This window comes from Scyliorhinus torazame, chromosome 4, assembly GCF_047496885.1.
Source record: "Scyliorhinus torazame isolate Kashiwa2021f chromosome 4, sScyTor2.1, whole genome shotgun sequence".
Classification (NCBI taxonomy): Eukaryota; Metazoa; Chordata; class Chondrichthyes; order Carcharhiniformes; family Scyliorhinidae; genus Scyliorhinus; species Scyliorhinus torazame.
Window position 1 is genome coordinate 324,831,518 of NC_092710.1, and position 15,487 is coordinate 324,847,004.

At 48.6% G+C, this 15,487-nt stretch overlaps 1 protein-coding gene across 4 annotated transcripts in view; it reads right to left on the minus strand.

Annotated features, from left to right (window-relative positions):
- daam2 (dishevelled associated activator of morphogenesis 2) overlaps window positions 1-15,487 on the minus strand; it is a 458,630-nt gene that overhangs the window by 92,734 nt on the left and 350,409 nt on the right. For 3 of the 4 annotated variants that reach the window (XM_072500172.1, XM_072500174.1, XM_072500173.1), the window contains 4 exons: window positions 11,645-11,752; window positions 6,505-6,552; window positions 6,204-6,310; window positions 1,977-2,061 (listed from right to left, as the gene is read on the minus strand). In XM_072500172.1, the coding sequence (XP_072356273.1) occupies window positions 1,977-2,061; window positions 6,204-6,310; window positions 6,505-6,552; window positions 11,645-11,752 (348 nt within the window). The remainder of the gene's footprint in view (window positions 1-1,976; window positions 2,062-6,203; window positions 6,311-6,504; window positions 6,553-11,644; window positions 11,753-15,487) is intronic. The other variant, XM_072500175.1, reaches the window with a different exon arrangement.

The window sequence follows — 15,487 nt, forward strand, 5'->3', positions numbered from 1 at the left end:
ATGAAGAAGCTGTCATACACTTTCCAAATTGCTGCATCGAATGGCACTTGAAGGATACAACACTGATTCACATCACCATTCAGCATTGATTAGTCCACAGCATCATTCGAGAAACTGCAGCAAATAATCCCATTTGGCCATGTAGAGGTTAAATCGTTGGCAGAGTCACAGTTCTTGACGACCCTTTCAGTTGACGTGGCTTGACGGGTTAGGTTACCCTGGTGGGAGGAGGGATGGTGTACCGTTTGGTAACGATGATGTTACTCACACTCGTAAGCAGGGTTTTGTCAGAAGGCAGCGTGCTTAACTTTGCACTGAAGGCTGGGAGGGAATCATCTTCAGAATCCCACTCAGTTGCTCGGGTCTAAGCGGAGCAAACATCTGTTTTATTTCGAGCTAGACACTGGCGTGACTTTGATAAGGAAAAAAATTGAGCAGGTTGTACCTACACTCTCTGGAATTTGGAAATTATTTCATTGACATGGGCAGCACGGTAGCACTGTGGCTTCACAGCGCCAGGGTCCCTGGTTCGATTCCCTGCTGGGTCACTGTCTGTGAGGAGTCTGCACGTTCTCCCCGTGTCTGCGTGGGTTTCCTCCGGGTGCTCCGGTTTCCTCCCACAGTCCAATGACGTGCGGGTTAGGTGGATTGGCCATGATAAATTGCCCCTTAGTGTCCAAAAAGGTTAGGAGGAGTTATTGGGTTACGGGGTTAGGGTGGAAGTGAGGGCTTAAGTGGGTTGGTGCAGACTCGATGGGCCGAATGGCCTCCTTCTGCACTGTATGTTCTATGTTAGAAGTTAACCTAGAAGTTTCTCCGAGGGTTTGACAAGTGTTGATGCTGGCCAGGGGAATCCAGAACTCAAGTGTTATCATCTCAGGGGCAAGGGATCAATCCTTGAAGACAGGGATGAGGAGAAATTTCTTTGCCCAAAGGCTTGTGAATCTTTACAATCCTCTGCCGCAGAGGGCTGTGGATATTGAGCGGTTTGCTGTACTCAACACTGAGAGCAATAGATTCTTGGGCTCCAAGGGAATCAAAGCAAATGGAGATCGGGCAAGCAAGGAAACCAGGGGCTGGTTTAGCACTGTGGGCTAAACAGCTGACTTGCAATGCAGAACAATGCCAGCAGCGCGGGTTCAATTCCCGTACCGGCCTCCCCCAACAGGCGCCGGAATGCTTTTCACAGTAACTTTATTGAAGCCTACTTGTGACAATAAGCGATTATTATGATTAAGTGAAGTTGATGATGGTGATTTTACTGAACAGTGCGGTGGGCTTGAGGGGCCAAATGTTCATAATTCTTACGTTCCAGTGTTAAGTCAATCACGACTGAAGCGAATTCATTTCTCCGCCGCTAAGCATACACAGGGATAGTAATGAACAGATTGGTCAAATGTCTCCCCATTTCTCCCCTTTGGGTGTTTATCAGATTGAGAACAGTTCATTCAGCATACACGAGGAGCATAGCATTCCGCTTTACCCAGCTTGCTTTCTCTTTATTCTTTCGTGGAACGTGGGTGTCACTGGCTGGGTCAGCATCTGTCACCCATCCCTAATTTCCCTTGAACTGAGTGGCTTGCTGGACCATTTCGGAGGGCATTAAAGAGCCAGCCCCACTGCTGTGGGCCTGGAGTCACATGTAGATCAGCCCGGCCGATTTCCTCCCCTAAAGGGCATTAGTGAACCAGGTGGGCTTTTACAACAATCCTCGGAAGCTTCACGGGTCACCATTACTGAGGCTAGCCTATAATTCCAGATTATATTGATTGAGTTTAAATTCCACCAGTTGCCCTGGCGGGATTTGAACTCATATTCCCCAGATCATTAGCTTGGGCCTCTGGATTACAAGCCCAGCGACATGACGAACACACTATCTATCCCCTGGAAGTATTCAACCTGGTGGCAATGTGTGCTCGAACGTGCTCCATTCTATTCCATTTGACACAATTTCGCAGAAAGACACGTGTTCTTACTTGTTCCAGCATGTCCTTGGCCAAGTCCTCTTGTTCATCCATTTGCAAGATTGCATGCTTGATTTCCTCATTGGACAACTTTAATCTAACAGGACAGAAGAATATTTCAAATGAAGATAAATGCCAAATAGATTTCAAATCCGTTCCTTCCGACAGTCAGGTTTCAGCATTAGGAGCTCTAAATCAGTTTAGTTTCCCCTCTCTAGCCCAGGCCTTTTAAGATCTGGGCGACACGGTGGAACAGTGGTTAGCACTGCTGCTTCACAGGGACCCGGGTTCAATTCTGGCCTTGGGTGATTGTTTGTGTGGAGTTTACATGTTCTCCCCGTGTGTGCGTGGGTTTCCTCCAGGTGCTCCGGTTTCCTCCTACAGGCCAGAGATGCGCAGATTAGGTGGATTGGCCATGCTAAATTGCCCCTTACGTGGGGTTATGGGGATAGGGTGGAGGCATAGGACTAGGTGGGGTGCTCTTTCCGAGGGTCAGTGTCAACTAGATGTGCCAAATGGCCTTACCCTGCACTGTAGGATTCTATGATTCCATCTCCACTGTTGTGGACAGGTCTCACTTCGATAAATCTCCCGAGTAACCAAATACTAAATTTCCGGGGGTCAGTTGGTATCACTCCTGGCTCTGAGACAGCAAGTTGAGGATTAAAACCTCACTGCAAAGATTTTAGCACCAAATCTAAGCTGGCAGTCCAGTGGTAGTACTAAGGAGGTGCGACCGTTTGGATAAAGTGTTAAATAGAGGCCCTCTGTGCCTTGTCAGGTGGAAGTACTTCATGTTCAACATTCACTCATTTCAATGGAGGTGAAAGTAGAACAAGTTGTAGAACTAGGTAGGTGACTTGTTCCACCAGCGTTCTGCCCAGGAGACCAAGAGCAAATGTTACCCGCCCCCCCCCCCCCCCCACAATGTTGGCATAGAAATCACCCTGAACCCTCAGCACAGCTCGAGTGCAAACATGCCCTCCTACAACATCTTCATGTGATGGACTCAAGCATAGCATTCAGGAGTAGGAACTCCAACCAATTTGTTTCCCCGCTCTAACCGAGATGTTTAGCTAGAATCTATACGGACCAACATTGAAAATGGAGAATAAATCTTTACAAGTCACATACCGAGAATGTATCAAAAACGGGCCATTCGGCCCAACTGGTCCATTCCAGTGTTTACATTACCCATGCGCCTCCTCACACCCTTCTTCATCTCATTCAATCACATATCTTCTTTGTCCTAAGGTGTGGTTCTACTACCTTCCTCTTAGATTTACCAGTTCTGCACTTCAAGATGTTTGGGTTACTCTGTAGCTTGGGTGGTACAGGGCGATGGGGATTCAACATTGGGCCACAGCACGGTTAAATCTACAGGCAGTGAGTTCTAAAACACTGAGCAGAGTCTTGACAAATAACCGCACACCACATCTCCCCACCTGAGAGCCAGAAACTAACCACTCAAGACACCGCCTCATCTGAGGATGGTTAAAAGGCTGGCGGATAGTTGTTGAAGTTGAGGAGGGGTGGGGGTGGTGATGTTGGGAGGAAATAGCAGAAACCCTTTCCTTTGCAGACGAAAAGGATCTGACTCAATTTTCCTCACCTGTATGTCGGAAGGTGCTGCCTCCTGCTGGAGATACAGTTCCACAGCCGTCCAGCAGCAAGTGAACATCTTTCATGAGTCAGTTCAGAAGAGTTATCAACAAGCTATTAGCTGTGGAAACCTGAAATGATCACGGCCTCCAGATGATAACCACACGTGGTTTTCCAACAGGGGTCAAGGATTAGAGGTCAGAAGCAAGGACCCTGGCTGATTATTCCTCTCACTCCAACCAAGGGCGCTGGGGTCAACTGTCAACCTTACCGATAGCCCAACTAGGGTTGACAAACTCAGCACCAAACACGGGGAAATGTAACATCAGGCTGATCCATATGGCTTTGTACCACACTGTGCAAAAAGTTCTAATAATTGAGACATTGGAAAAGCTCAAACAAAATGCTTTAAATTGAATTTTGAAATGACAGATGAGCATGCCATTGACTTTTGTTTATAGGTCAAGTGAAAGGTAGGGTAGCACAGTGGTTAGCACTGTCGCTTCACAGCTCCAGAGTCCCAGGTTCGATTCCCGGCCTGGGTCACTGTCTGTGCGGAGTCTGCACATTCTCCCGGTGTCTGCGTGGGTTTCCTCCGGGTGCTCCGGTTTCCTCCCACAAGTCCCGAAAGATGTGCAGGTCAGGTGGATTGGCCATTCTAAATTACCCTGAGTGTCCAAAATGGTTCGGTGGGATTACTGGGTTACGGGGATAGGGTGGAGGTGTGGGCTTAAGTAGGGTACTCTTTCCAAGGGCTGGTGCAGACTCGATGGGCCGAATGGCCCCCTTCTGCACTGTAAACTCTATGATTCTATGAAAGGAGGTTGGAGAAATTTGTAAATTTCAATTGTTTTATAAGGTTAGATGCTTTTCTGTATCGGCTATAGAATTTACAAATGAAAGTATAGCGTAGCCCCCTGAGCTATGAGATAACAAACACATAACGAGGTGGAGACACTGAACAGAATTCTGAATCTGAGGCCTCATCAGTTACAATGGATCGTGTACATTTTTTTCATTTGCAATGAATCATGCTGTTGGGTTCTGACCCCTGCGTTTCCCAAAGATTTCTTATTCAAAGGATTTCATTATTTTTCCCCTCCTGCCTTGGAAGCACTGAGGCCAAAAGGGAGCAGCTGCACAGGGACTGAAGGCCCTTTAATACCCGCACGCAAATGACCATTCTTGATGAGTCTGTGCTGGCAGGAAAGGACATCAGATCCTATCTTCCACCAGACACTTTGCACAAGCGGCATTAATGATAACATGCTCACTTATCTGTTAAAGGGTTTGTGCCCCTTTTCAGGGCCTGACACATGGGCCAGGGGCTTACAGTATCCACCGCGGTCACCCCCTCTGGTGCAGACTGGGAGGCGGGAGGTGCAAAGTCGGGTGTGCTGGAGGGAGGGTGGGAGGTATGGCGGGGGGTGCTGTGCATCCTGCCTTCCTGCTGCCACTGGCAGCTTACCAGTGGCTGGTAGATTGGTAGGTAGATGGCAGGAGGCCCACCCACCTTAGGTACAATTGACACCATTAAGTGGTTGATTAATGGCCATATTAGGGCCTCTTCCCACCATCGCTGGTATTTCGAGCGGGTGGTAGGTGGACACTTCTCCATCTGGGGCAGCTGTCCAGTAAAGCGTGGCAATCACTCTGTGGGCTCCGGTGGAAGGATCCCCTCTGACCTGACGGCCTGTTCTTCATGGAGATAAAAGTAAGTAAAGTTGCCATAGTCCCAGGTGACCATAGGCTGCTTTCCACTGTGAGGGGGAGAGCTGACTGGTGGTGATTTAACCTGAGGGTCACCACACCTCAGGCAAGGGGGGAGGGGGGCAAAGTTGAGAAGGCGGGGCCTTCATGAATAACCTCAGCCGTTACAGGAATTGAACCCACGCTGCTGACTTCGCTCTGCATCACACACCAGCTGTCCAGCCAACTGAGCTAAACCGGCCCCCACCTCATGGAGGACCTCCCCCCCAATGGCAACAGTAGCCCCCATTGAAGGATCACCCACTACCCTTGCAATTGGTGTGCCTCCCCACCACCCAAATAGCCACACCGCATTGTTGGAGCCTACCTGATTGGCCCGACCTCACTTACCTGACCTCACTTAACTGCACTCAGACCTGCTCAATGATGGCTGGTGCTATTGCAGTCCCCGGAGTGGTCTCCAGGTGGGGGGCGGGCGGGTGGCAGGGGCCCATCCATCTTTCACCCCTCAAGCAGCATGACTACAAACAAATTAATTGCCCATTCACATCATAAGTGTGGGATTTGGCAACATAATCTTAAAACAACTAATTTGCCGTGAAGATTCTGAGGATGGGAAAGGTGGCAAATGAATGCAAGTTCCATCTGTCTCAATGGTAACTCAAACCCTGACTGATTCAGTTCCTCGTCTCTCCCCAAGCATAAAAAGAGACCAATCTCAAGACTTCCCGAAGTGCTTCAATGAAGCATAATCGCTATGATACTGAGGTCAAAGCCACAACTGCTATCCTGATTGAGAACAAATGGATCACTGTCTTGTGGGCCCCACCCTTTCCCGCTCTTTTCTACATGGGGTGGGTCATGGTCGCACTAAACCCCCAGCAGGATAATAAGTGTCTTGGTGGACATCTTTGGCTGTGTACTTACTTTGACAACAGAATGACGCAGTTCTGAGCCCTTCGGCCGTCGATCACTGAAAGCTCCTTCACCTTCCTCAGCGTGAGGTACAGATCTTCGGTTGAGCCGAGCTCCTTCTGCAGATGTGATTCATTGTTAGAAGATGTGAGACATTAAGCGCAGTTCACCAGCCAATCGTCTCCCCGCACGCGTGCCCCCCCCCGCCCCCCAACACACACACACAAATCATCCGGAAATCGACAGAACAAAATTCAGCGGAGGAAGGGGGTAGGGGTTTCCCACTGGTAAATTGAATGGGATTGACACTCACCCGTTCTGAGAGTTTATTGTTAGTGAGCAGGTCCTGTGTCGGAAAGGTCTCCGGAGAGCAAAGAAAATTTAAACACACCAAGGTGAGTTCGTTTTCAGCAGAAAGCAAGCATGCAGGCAAATGCACTGTAAAGGTACCAGTCAATGTCCGTCAAATCTTTAACACATGCTATTTTGGATGGTCCCTCAGTGGCGCACGACGTTGCGTCAACGCCACCAAAATACCACTCTGCTCCACCCACATTCCGTCACCCACGGCTGACCCTCACCAGTCCAGTAGTGGCAGCTTGGCACCACCACCAGGGAGTGAGTGAGAGACAAGTCCATTTTGCCTCCATAATAAGCGCTGCTCTTCAATTTGGATTTCATTTTTGCGGCAATTTAACATGATAAGGCACGATATAAAGTATAATACTGATCAGTCATCACACCCTGTCTGGCAGCCATCTCAATCACAACGTTAAAACAGGGCCTGGGAGCAGGCGAGAATGGCACAGCTAAGAAATTACTGTTGGTGTCATTCGCGGAATAGCACATAACACGTTTTTAAGGCATTTACTTCTCTGCCATTACAGCCAATAGCCGACCACAGGCTGCGGCCTCTCTTTAAATAGTGGACCACAAAAGCTATTGCTAATGGACCCAACGGTAATGGTTACCTGTTACTTTATCTCAATGAAGGGCGGTTGTTGCCTCCTGCAACTATGGTGAAATCTTTAAATAGCCCGCCAGCCCTCTACCTGTCACTCTCAGTTATGGGTTAGAAAGGGAGGGGGAAATCGGGGGAACAGCTCAGCATAGCTATGCAAGGAAAAGCTGTGGAGTTAAAAGAGGAGATAAGTAAAAGATGCCCTATTAGGACAGCAAACTGATCTCCCTCTACACCTCAGTTTAATCAGCGAATCAACCGCAAGGGTAGCACAGAACTTCGCACTGATGTCTCATAGTGCCAGGGACCCGGGTTCAATTTCCGACCTCGGGTGGCTGTCTGTGTGGAGTTTGCGCGTTCTTCCAGTATCTGCGTGGGTTTCCTCCGGGTGCTCCGTCTTCCTCTCACAGTCCAAAGATGTGCGGGTTAGGTGGATTTGGCCATGATCATTTTCCCCTTGGTGTCCCAAGATTAGGTGGGGTTACGGGGTTACAGGGATAGGGTGAGGGAGTGGACTTCGCAAGGGTGCTCTTTCAGTGGGTCAGTGCAGACCCGATGGATCGAGTGGCCTCCTTCTGCACTGTAGCGATTCTATGAGATGTCCACTTTGAGGGTCAAACGCACTCTGAGCACGGCTCTAAATTGATGCTGATCAGTCTGAGGCAGCTCACTCCTTCATTTATAGCCACAGAGCGGGTTGCTTAGCTCATCTCCTGAGGCCTCTTCATTCTCCTCTGGGACAGCTCAAAGGAAGCTCTCTGCCAGCTGCTGTGGAGCCAAGTGGAAACCAAGACTGTGCCAACCGCCACAGTGGTGATGCAGAGACCCAGAAATGTTACTTTATTGCAGTCCAGTACCCGCACTCTGACCGAAATGCCTCTTTGTTTTTAATGGGCTTTAATGAAAACGTGATGCAGGCTGGCCGCCACACGCACGCAGCAAAGAGTGAACGGGGCCATGTTCCTCGTACGACCCCTGCAGGCCAGCCTTGGATCGGGATTGTGACTTCACCCACGACGGGAGTGCCAGCCCGCCAACGCCACCAGGTGATTTCGAGAGCACGGAGCAGAGCCAGCTGTCTTCAGAGCGGCGGATGCGCCGGCACGTGTTCGCGTATCGTTCGCCAAAGGGCCAACTGGACTGGAGCGATTCACTGGTCGGCGGAGTTGTGTAAATGAGACCCCGTGAACACACAGCCTTATATCGGGATTAGAGTGCCGACAGTCAAAAGCGGCCTCCAAAACAAACTGTTATTCAATGCACCATATACCCAGACCAAACGGATCTAATCTTTCAAAAGGTTCCCCTCTGAACAAGCGAATTTTAAATGTTGCAGGACGCTTCACCCCGTCCCCCTCCCCCATTCGAAGGAAAAAAATAACTCTTGCCTAGACAGCCTTGTGCTGAATGCTCACTATGTCAAAAATGGAGCAGGCGAGCCAAATGTTGGGGCTTGATGAACTATCTGCATACATTTTACACTGGCACGTAAACAATATATAAAAATGCGGCTACAGATTTAGATTAACGGGCGTCCAGACACTTCAAACTTTTCTGAAGGAGCAGCACACTATTTCTTTATTTATACAAAGGCACACACACACACACACATGTATATATAGATAGATGAATCAAGGAGAGAAAAGGACAGAAGTGGTGGAAAATGGCTGCCTTATATGGATCTCTCTGCATACTCAGTAACTAACACCTGAAAATATAAAGCAGCCAATCAACTTGCTCTCAGGCAACTGCTGCTTCGCAGAATAAGGATGGGCAGAATCTCACTCTTTAGCTGTTATGATGTGGAGATGCCGGCGTTGGACTGGGGCGGGCACAGTAAGAAGTCTTACAACACCAGGTTAAAGTCCAGGTGACAGATCCACCCAAGCTCCATTCTCCCCAGGACGGAGAGATTCTCGGATTAGGTGTTGCGGCGCGAAGGAAAACGCAGTGACGGTGCGGCCCAAACATCTGGAATGTCTTAGCAATTGTAATATCAAATCAGAAAACCCAGGGCGGCATCTGCATGCAGGTACAGGTTTAGGGTAGTGGAGGCCGATTTCAGGATGGGCATTAGGGTGATCCACAGTTGGAATGAGTTATCAGGTTGGGTGGATGGGTGACATTGGACTCATTAAAAAGAAGCAGAAGGTAGGAAGGTGGTGTGCATGATATTCTGGAAATATGAGATCAAATTGGCGAAAGGCTTTCTTCGCCCAAACCCATCTTGCAAACTCAAAGGAGAGTCATAGCAAGAAGCCTTGGTTCACAGGCTTGGCCAGGGATGTTAAGCTCCATTCATTTTAGGCAGGTTTTCCAGCAACGTTTCTCAATGGGGTATATGGCAATCCACTGAGAATACGTCCCCGCTCAAGGGAATTACTCGCTGGCTGCAAGGAAACTGATACCGGGAGCTCCTTGGTGAAAACCTAATGGCCAACTCTTGACCACATGAGCCCAACCTTCAGCAGTCACTTTTAGCTCCTGGAATCCAGACAACCCAACCAACATTAAAAGAAAATCATAAAATAATGCAGCAAAGAAGGGCATTTGTTTTACGGTGCTTGTGCCAGCTCTTTGAAAGAACGCTCCAAATAGTCACCTCCACCTGCAGCTCTCTCCTTGAAGTATTAACTTAATTCAATTTTCAGTGTTATTGGTAATCTTCTGCCACTGGCCTGTCAGACAGTGTACTGCAGATCTCAGCAACTCACCATGAAAAAATGCTCCTCATCTTGTCTATCGTTTTTGTTTTTTGCCAATTACCTTAACTCTGTATCGTTTGCTTAGTGATCCTTTCTATCACTGGAAACAATGGGCCCCATTCTCCCCAAACATTTCTGAGTTCATTTGTGGTGGGTTTTCAGGGAGTTCCCCACAGCTATTCAATGACACTTGGTCACTTTTTTGGGCCCTGGGGAGTTTCTCCGGTTTAGCTCACACTTCGAATTTTTTTCAGCTGGAGAACTGAACATAAGAACAAAAGAACTAGGAGCAGGAGTAGGCCCCCTCGAGCCTGCTCCGCCATTCAATGAGATCATGGCTGATCCTTTGTGGACTCAGCTCCACTTTCCGGCCCGAACACCATAACCCTTAATCCCTTTATTCTTCAAAAAACTATTGATCTTTATCTTAAAAACATTTAATGAAGGAGCCTCAACTGCTTCACTGGGCAAGGAATTCCATAGATTCACAACCCTTTGGGTGAAGAAGTTCCTCCTAAACTCAATCCTAAATCTACTTCCCCTTATTTTGAGGCTATGCCCCCTAGTTCTGCTTTCACCCGCCAGTGGAAACAACCTGCCCGCATCTATCCTCTCTATTCCCTTCATAATTTTATATGTTTCTATAAGATCCCCCCTCATCCTTCTAAATTCCAACGAGTACAGTCCCAGTCTACTCAACCTCTCCTCGTAATCCAACCCTTCAGATCTGGGATTAACCTAGTGAATCTCCTCTGTACACCCTCCAGTGCCAGTACATCCTTTCTCAAGTAAGGAGACCAAAACTGAACACAATACTCCAGGTGTGGCCTCACTAACTCAAGAGATCGGGCCGCCATTTTGAAAGGGGCCCTGATCACTGTGAGCTTGTGGGTCCTCCATACCCCGCACCCATGGGCAATGTCATCCTCCCTCACACATGAACACTACCCTACACCCCTCAAGTGAGGGCACCCTGCTATAGGGTCCCTGGGGGTCCCCCTTTTCGCAGCCCCCCTCTTCCCCTTACAGCACTCCCTCCCTTCCAGCCCCCCCCCCCAACCACCCCCCACCACCCCCACAACTTCCTGGAGGCCCCTACTTACCTGCCCTGCACTCTCCCACCCACCAAACCAGCGCGTCACCCTAATTTTATGTGCAAGGCTTCCCTGCCCAATTGGCCCTTGGCAGTGCCACCCTGGCACTCAGGCAGCCTTGCATTACCACCCTGGCACACAGGCACTGCCCCTGCCAGCGTGGCAGTGCCATCTGGGCAATTTGGCAGTGCCAGGGTGGCAGTGCCAAGGTGCCTGCGTTCCAGGGGAAGGACAGGGAGCCATCCTGCACTGACCCAGACCACCATGGAGTCTCCGGTGGACCGGTAGACCTTCTAGGTGCCATTCCGCCTTGTCCACACAGCCTCCCTGGGGAGACCGGTGAATCGAAAGAGGCCGGTGAATCCTGCGCAGCATCATGCAGTCACGCCATTTTGGGGCGGGATTCCGACTCTGATGACTCGCGGGGCATCGGAGAATCCCGGGATGCGTGGAGGCTGTCGGAAGACTCATTAGAGGGTTTTCACGGCATTCTCCGGCCACGTTGCGCTCAAACGAGAGACCAACATGGTTGGAGATTTGCGCCCAGTTTCTCTGCAGTTGTTTCGCCAAAACCTTTAAAGATTTAGCGAAGACATACAGGTGCCGTTCAATTGATTGAAATTCCTGACAACTACTCTGTAAGCATTGCTCTATGTTACTGGTTCAACGCGAAGGGAGAAAAACAAGTCCTACCTGTTGCCTTTGGTAGGCCGAGAACATCTTCTCAAAATCTTCCAGGTCGAGTGTGTTGAAGGCTCGGAGGTCGTCTATCTCGTTCCAGACGGTGTCTCCAATTCTGTCCTGCAACAGTCCAGACCACAGAAATATCAATGGGCTTGTTTACATCTGAGAATCATCTAGGAGACAGCTTTAAACATGGCTCGGTCATCACAACACAGCTCAAGTTTTCAAGGAGTGACGCAGCTCAATATCCTACTATTATAATTCATCTCCAGATTTCAAACACACTTCAGGTTTATACTTTAAATGCCTGCATTATTTTCCTTCAAACCGCATGTCCACGCTGTGGTGATATGTCTGGAAGCAATATCATAGTTGAATGGTACGAAGTCTTACAACACCAGGTTAAAATCCAACAGTTTTGTTTCGAATCACTAGCTTTCGGAGCGCTGCTCCTTCCTCAGGTGAATGAAGAGGTATGTTCCAGAAACATATATATAGACAAATTCAAAGATGCCAAACAATGCTTGGAATGCGAGCATTAGCAGGTGATTAAATCTTTACAGATCCAGGAGGGGCCACTGTCGTACTGAACAGAACGGACGACTGCAAAGAAGTATACCGACAACTGAACAACCAAGAACACTACAGACAGTTACCCGCAGATCCGACCAAGGAACACATCCGCCAACTTAACAGACTGATCAAGACCTTGGATCCAGATCTTCAGAGCAACCTACGTACCACCTCTCATCCCACGTACTCCCCGCATTGGAGATCTCTACTGCCTCCCAAAAATACATAAGGCCAACACACCAGGCCGCCCTATCATTTCAGGCAATGGGACCCTGTATGAGAACCTCTCTGGCTACATCGAGGGCATCTTGAAACCCATCGTACAAGATACGCCCAGCTTCTGTCGCGACACGACGGACTTCCTACAGAAACTCAGCACCCATGGACCAGTTGAACCAGGAACATTCCTCGTCACAATGGACGTCTCGGCACTCTACACCAGCATCCCCCATGACGACGGCATTGCTGCAACAGCCTCAGTATCAATACTGACAACTGCCAATCTCCAGGCGCAATTCTGCAACTCATCCGCTTCATTCTGGATCACGTCTTCACCTTCGACAACAAGTTCTTCATCCAGACACACGGAACAGCCATGGGGACCAAATCCGCACCCCAATACGCCAACATCTTCATGCACAAGTTTGAACAGGACCTACTCACCGCACAGGACCTTCAACCGACGTTATACACCAGATACATCGATGACATTTTTTTCCTTTGGACCCAAGGCGAAGAATCACTGAAACGACTACACGATGACATTAATAAGTTCCATCCAACCATCAGACTCAGCATGGACTACTCTCCAAAATCAGTTGCATTCTTGGACACACTCGTCTCCATCAAGGACGGTCACCTCAGCACTTCGCTTTACCACAAACCCACGGATAACCTCACGATGCTCCACTTCTCCACACACAAACACATTAAAGAAGCCACCCCCTATGGACAAGCTCTCCGTATACACTGGATCTGCCCAGACGAGGTGGAGCATAACAGACATCTACAGACGTTGAAAGATGCCCTCGTACGAACGGGATATGGCACTCGACTCATCGATCGACAGTTCCAACGCGCCACAGCGAAAAACCGCACCGACCTCCTCTGAAGACAAACATGGGACACAACCGACAGAATACCCTTCGTCGTCCAGTACTTCCCCGGAGCGGAGAAACTACGTCATCTTCTTCACAGCCTTCAACACGTCATTGATGAAGACGAACATCTTGCCAAGGTCATCCCCACACCCCCACTACTTGCCTTCAAACAACCGCACAACCTCAGACAAACCATTGTTTGCAGCAAACTACCCAGTCTTCAGAACAGTGACCACGTCACCACACAACCCTACCATGGCAATCTCTGCAAGACATGGCAGATCATCGACATGGATACCACCATTACACGTGAGAACACCACCCACCAGGTACGCGGTACATACTCGTGCGACTCGGCCAATGTTGTCTACCTCATACGCTGCAGGAAAGGATGTCCCGAAGCGCGGTACATTGGCGAGACCATGCAGACGCTGCGACAATGAATGAATGGACATCGCGTGACAATCACCAGGCAGGAATGTTCCCTTCCAGTCGGGGAACACTTCAGCAGTCAAGGGCATTCAGCCTCTGATCTCCGAGTAAGCGTTATCCAAGGTGGCCTTCAGGACGCGCGACAACGCAGAATCGCCGAGCAGAAACTTATAGCCAAGTTCCGCACACATGAGTGCGGTCTCAACCGGGACCTGGGATTCATGTCGCATTACATTCATCCCCCACCATCTGGCCTGCGAAATCCTACCAATTGTCCTGGTTTGACACAATTCACACCTCTTTAACCTGTAAAGATTTAATCTTTATGTAAATCTGTAAAGATTTAATCACCTGCTAATGGTCGCATTCCAAGCATTGTCTGGCATCTTTGAATTTGTCCAGATATATGTTTCTGGAACATACCTGAGGCAGGAGCAGCGCTCCGAAAGCTAGTGACATCGAAACAAACCTGTTGGACTTTAACCTGGTGTTGTAAGACTTCGTACTGTGCTCACCCCAGTCCAACGCCGGCATCTCCACATCATAGTTGAATGGTGTGCGGCCTTCAACCAGCAGGTGGCGGTGCAGATACACCATGCGGTCTCAAGGCCGTGGTCATGTGACCAGGGACTCCCATATAAGTGGAGACACATCCAGCCATCAGCTAGAGTAGTGGACTCGCCAACATTAAGGGCATTTAAATGGTCATTGGATAAACATCGTTAGAGAGAAGGTTTAGAGGTGACTTAATAGAGGCATACAAGATGATCAGAGGATTAGATAGGGCGGACAGTGAGAGCCTTTTTCCTTGGATGGTGATGACTAGCATGAGGGGACATATCTTTAAATTGAGGGGAGATAGATATAGGACAGGTGTCAGAGGTAGGTTCTTTACTCAGAGATTAGTAAGGCCGTGGAATGCCCTGCCTGCAACAGTAGTGGACTCGCCAACATTAAGAGCATTTAAATGGTCATTGGATAAACATATGGATGATAATGGAATAATGTAGATGGGCTTGAGATTGGTTTCACAGGTCGGCACAACATCGAGGGCCGAAGGGCCTGTACTGCGCTGTAATGTTCTATTGAAGGTTGCAGATGGTAGTAAGAAATATAGGTGAACCGTTGATGCTAGGTATAGTTCCAGAGGAATAGTAAGGAAAATCCACGATAACGTGCTCTGTAACAAATTGCCATCTTACCACGTGAGACTCAATAAAGAACCTGGTTTGGATAAGTGGATTCCTTTGCAAGGTATAGAAGACTAAACACAACATACAATACTGCCTCTCTAACACTGATTAGATTTAGGTCTCTTTATGATCTCCACCACTGAGGGTGGGCAATGGTAATGTTTTTGCCCCTGTTAGTACATCTCAAAAATGAATAGTCTGATTTCAACAAAATTTGGTACACCGAAAGGATATGGCCCAAGGAAGAAAGGATTGTATTTTTGTGAACATATAGATCCGGATCCTGGAATTTTTTAATGATTCAGTAACATTGGGAGATAGGGTGAATTGACTATTTGTTTTAAATGTTGTGGATTGTTTTATTTAGAAAGTTATTGATTGTTTTTGAATGTTGCGGATTGTCTTTGCTGCTGTGGTGGAGTTTGTCACAGCTATCAAGATGTGAGCAGAGTTTTCAGAGTGGATTGTTTGATGGAGCTTGACCTGGAGCCGCCCTCAGCGAAATGGAAGGGCTTACTCAAAATATATATATATTTTCAACTTAGTAGTTACAG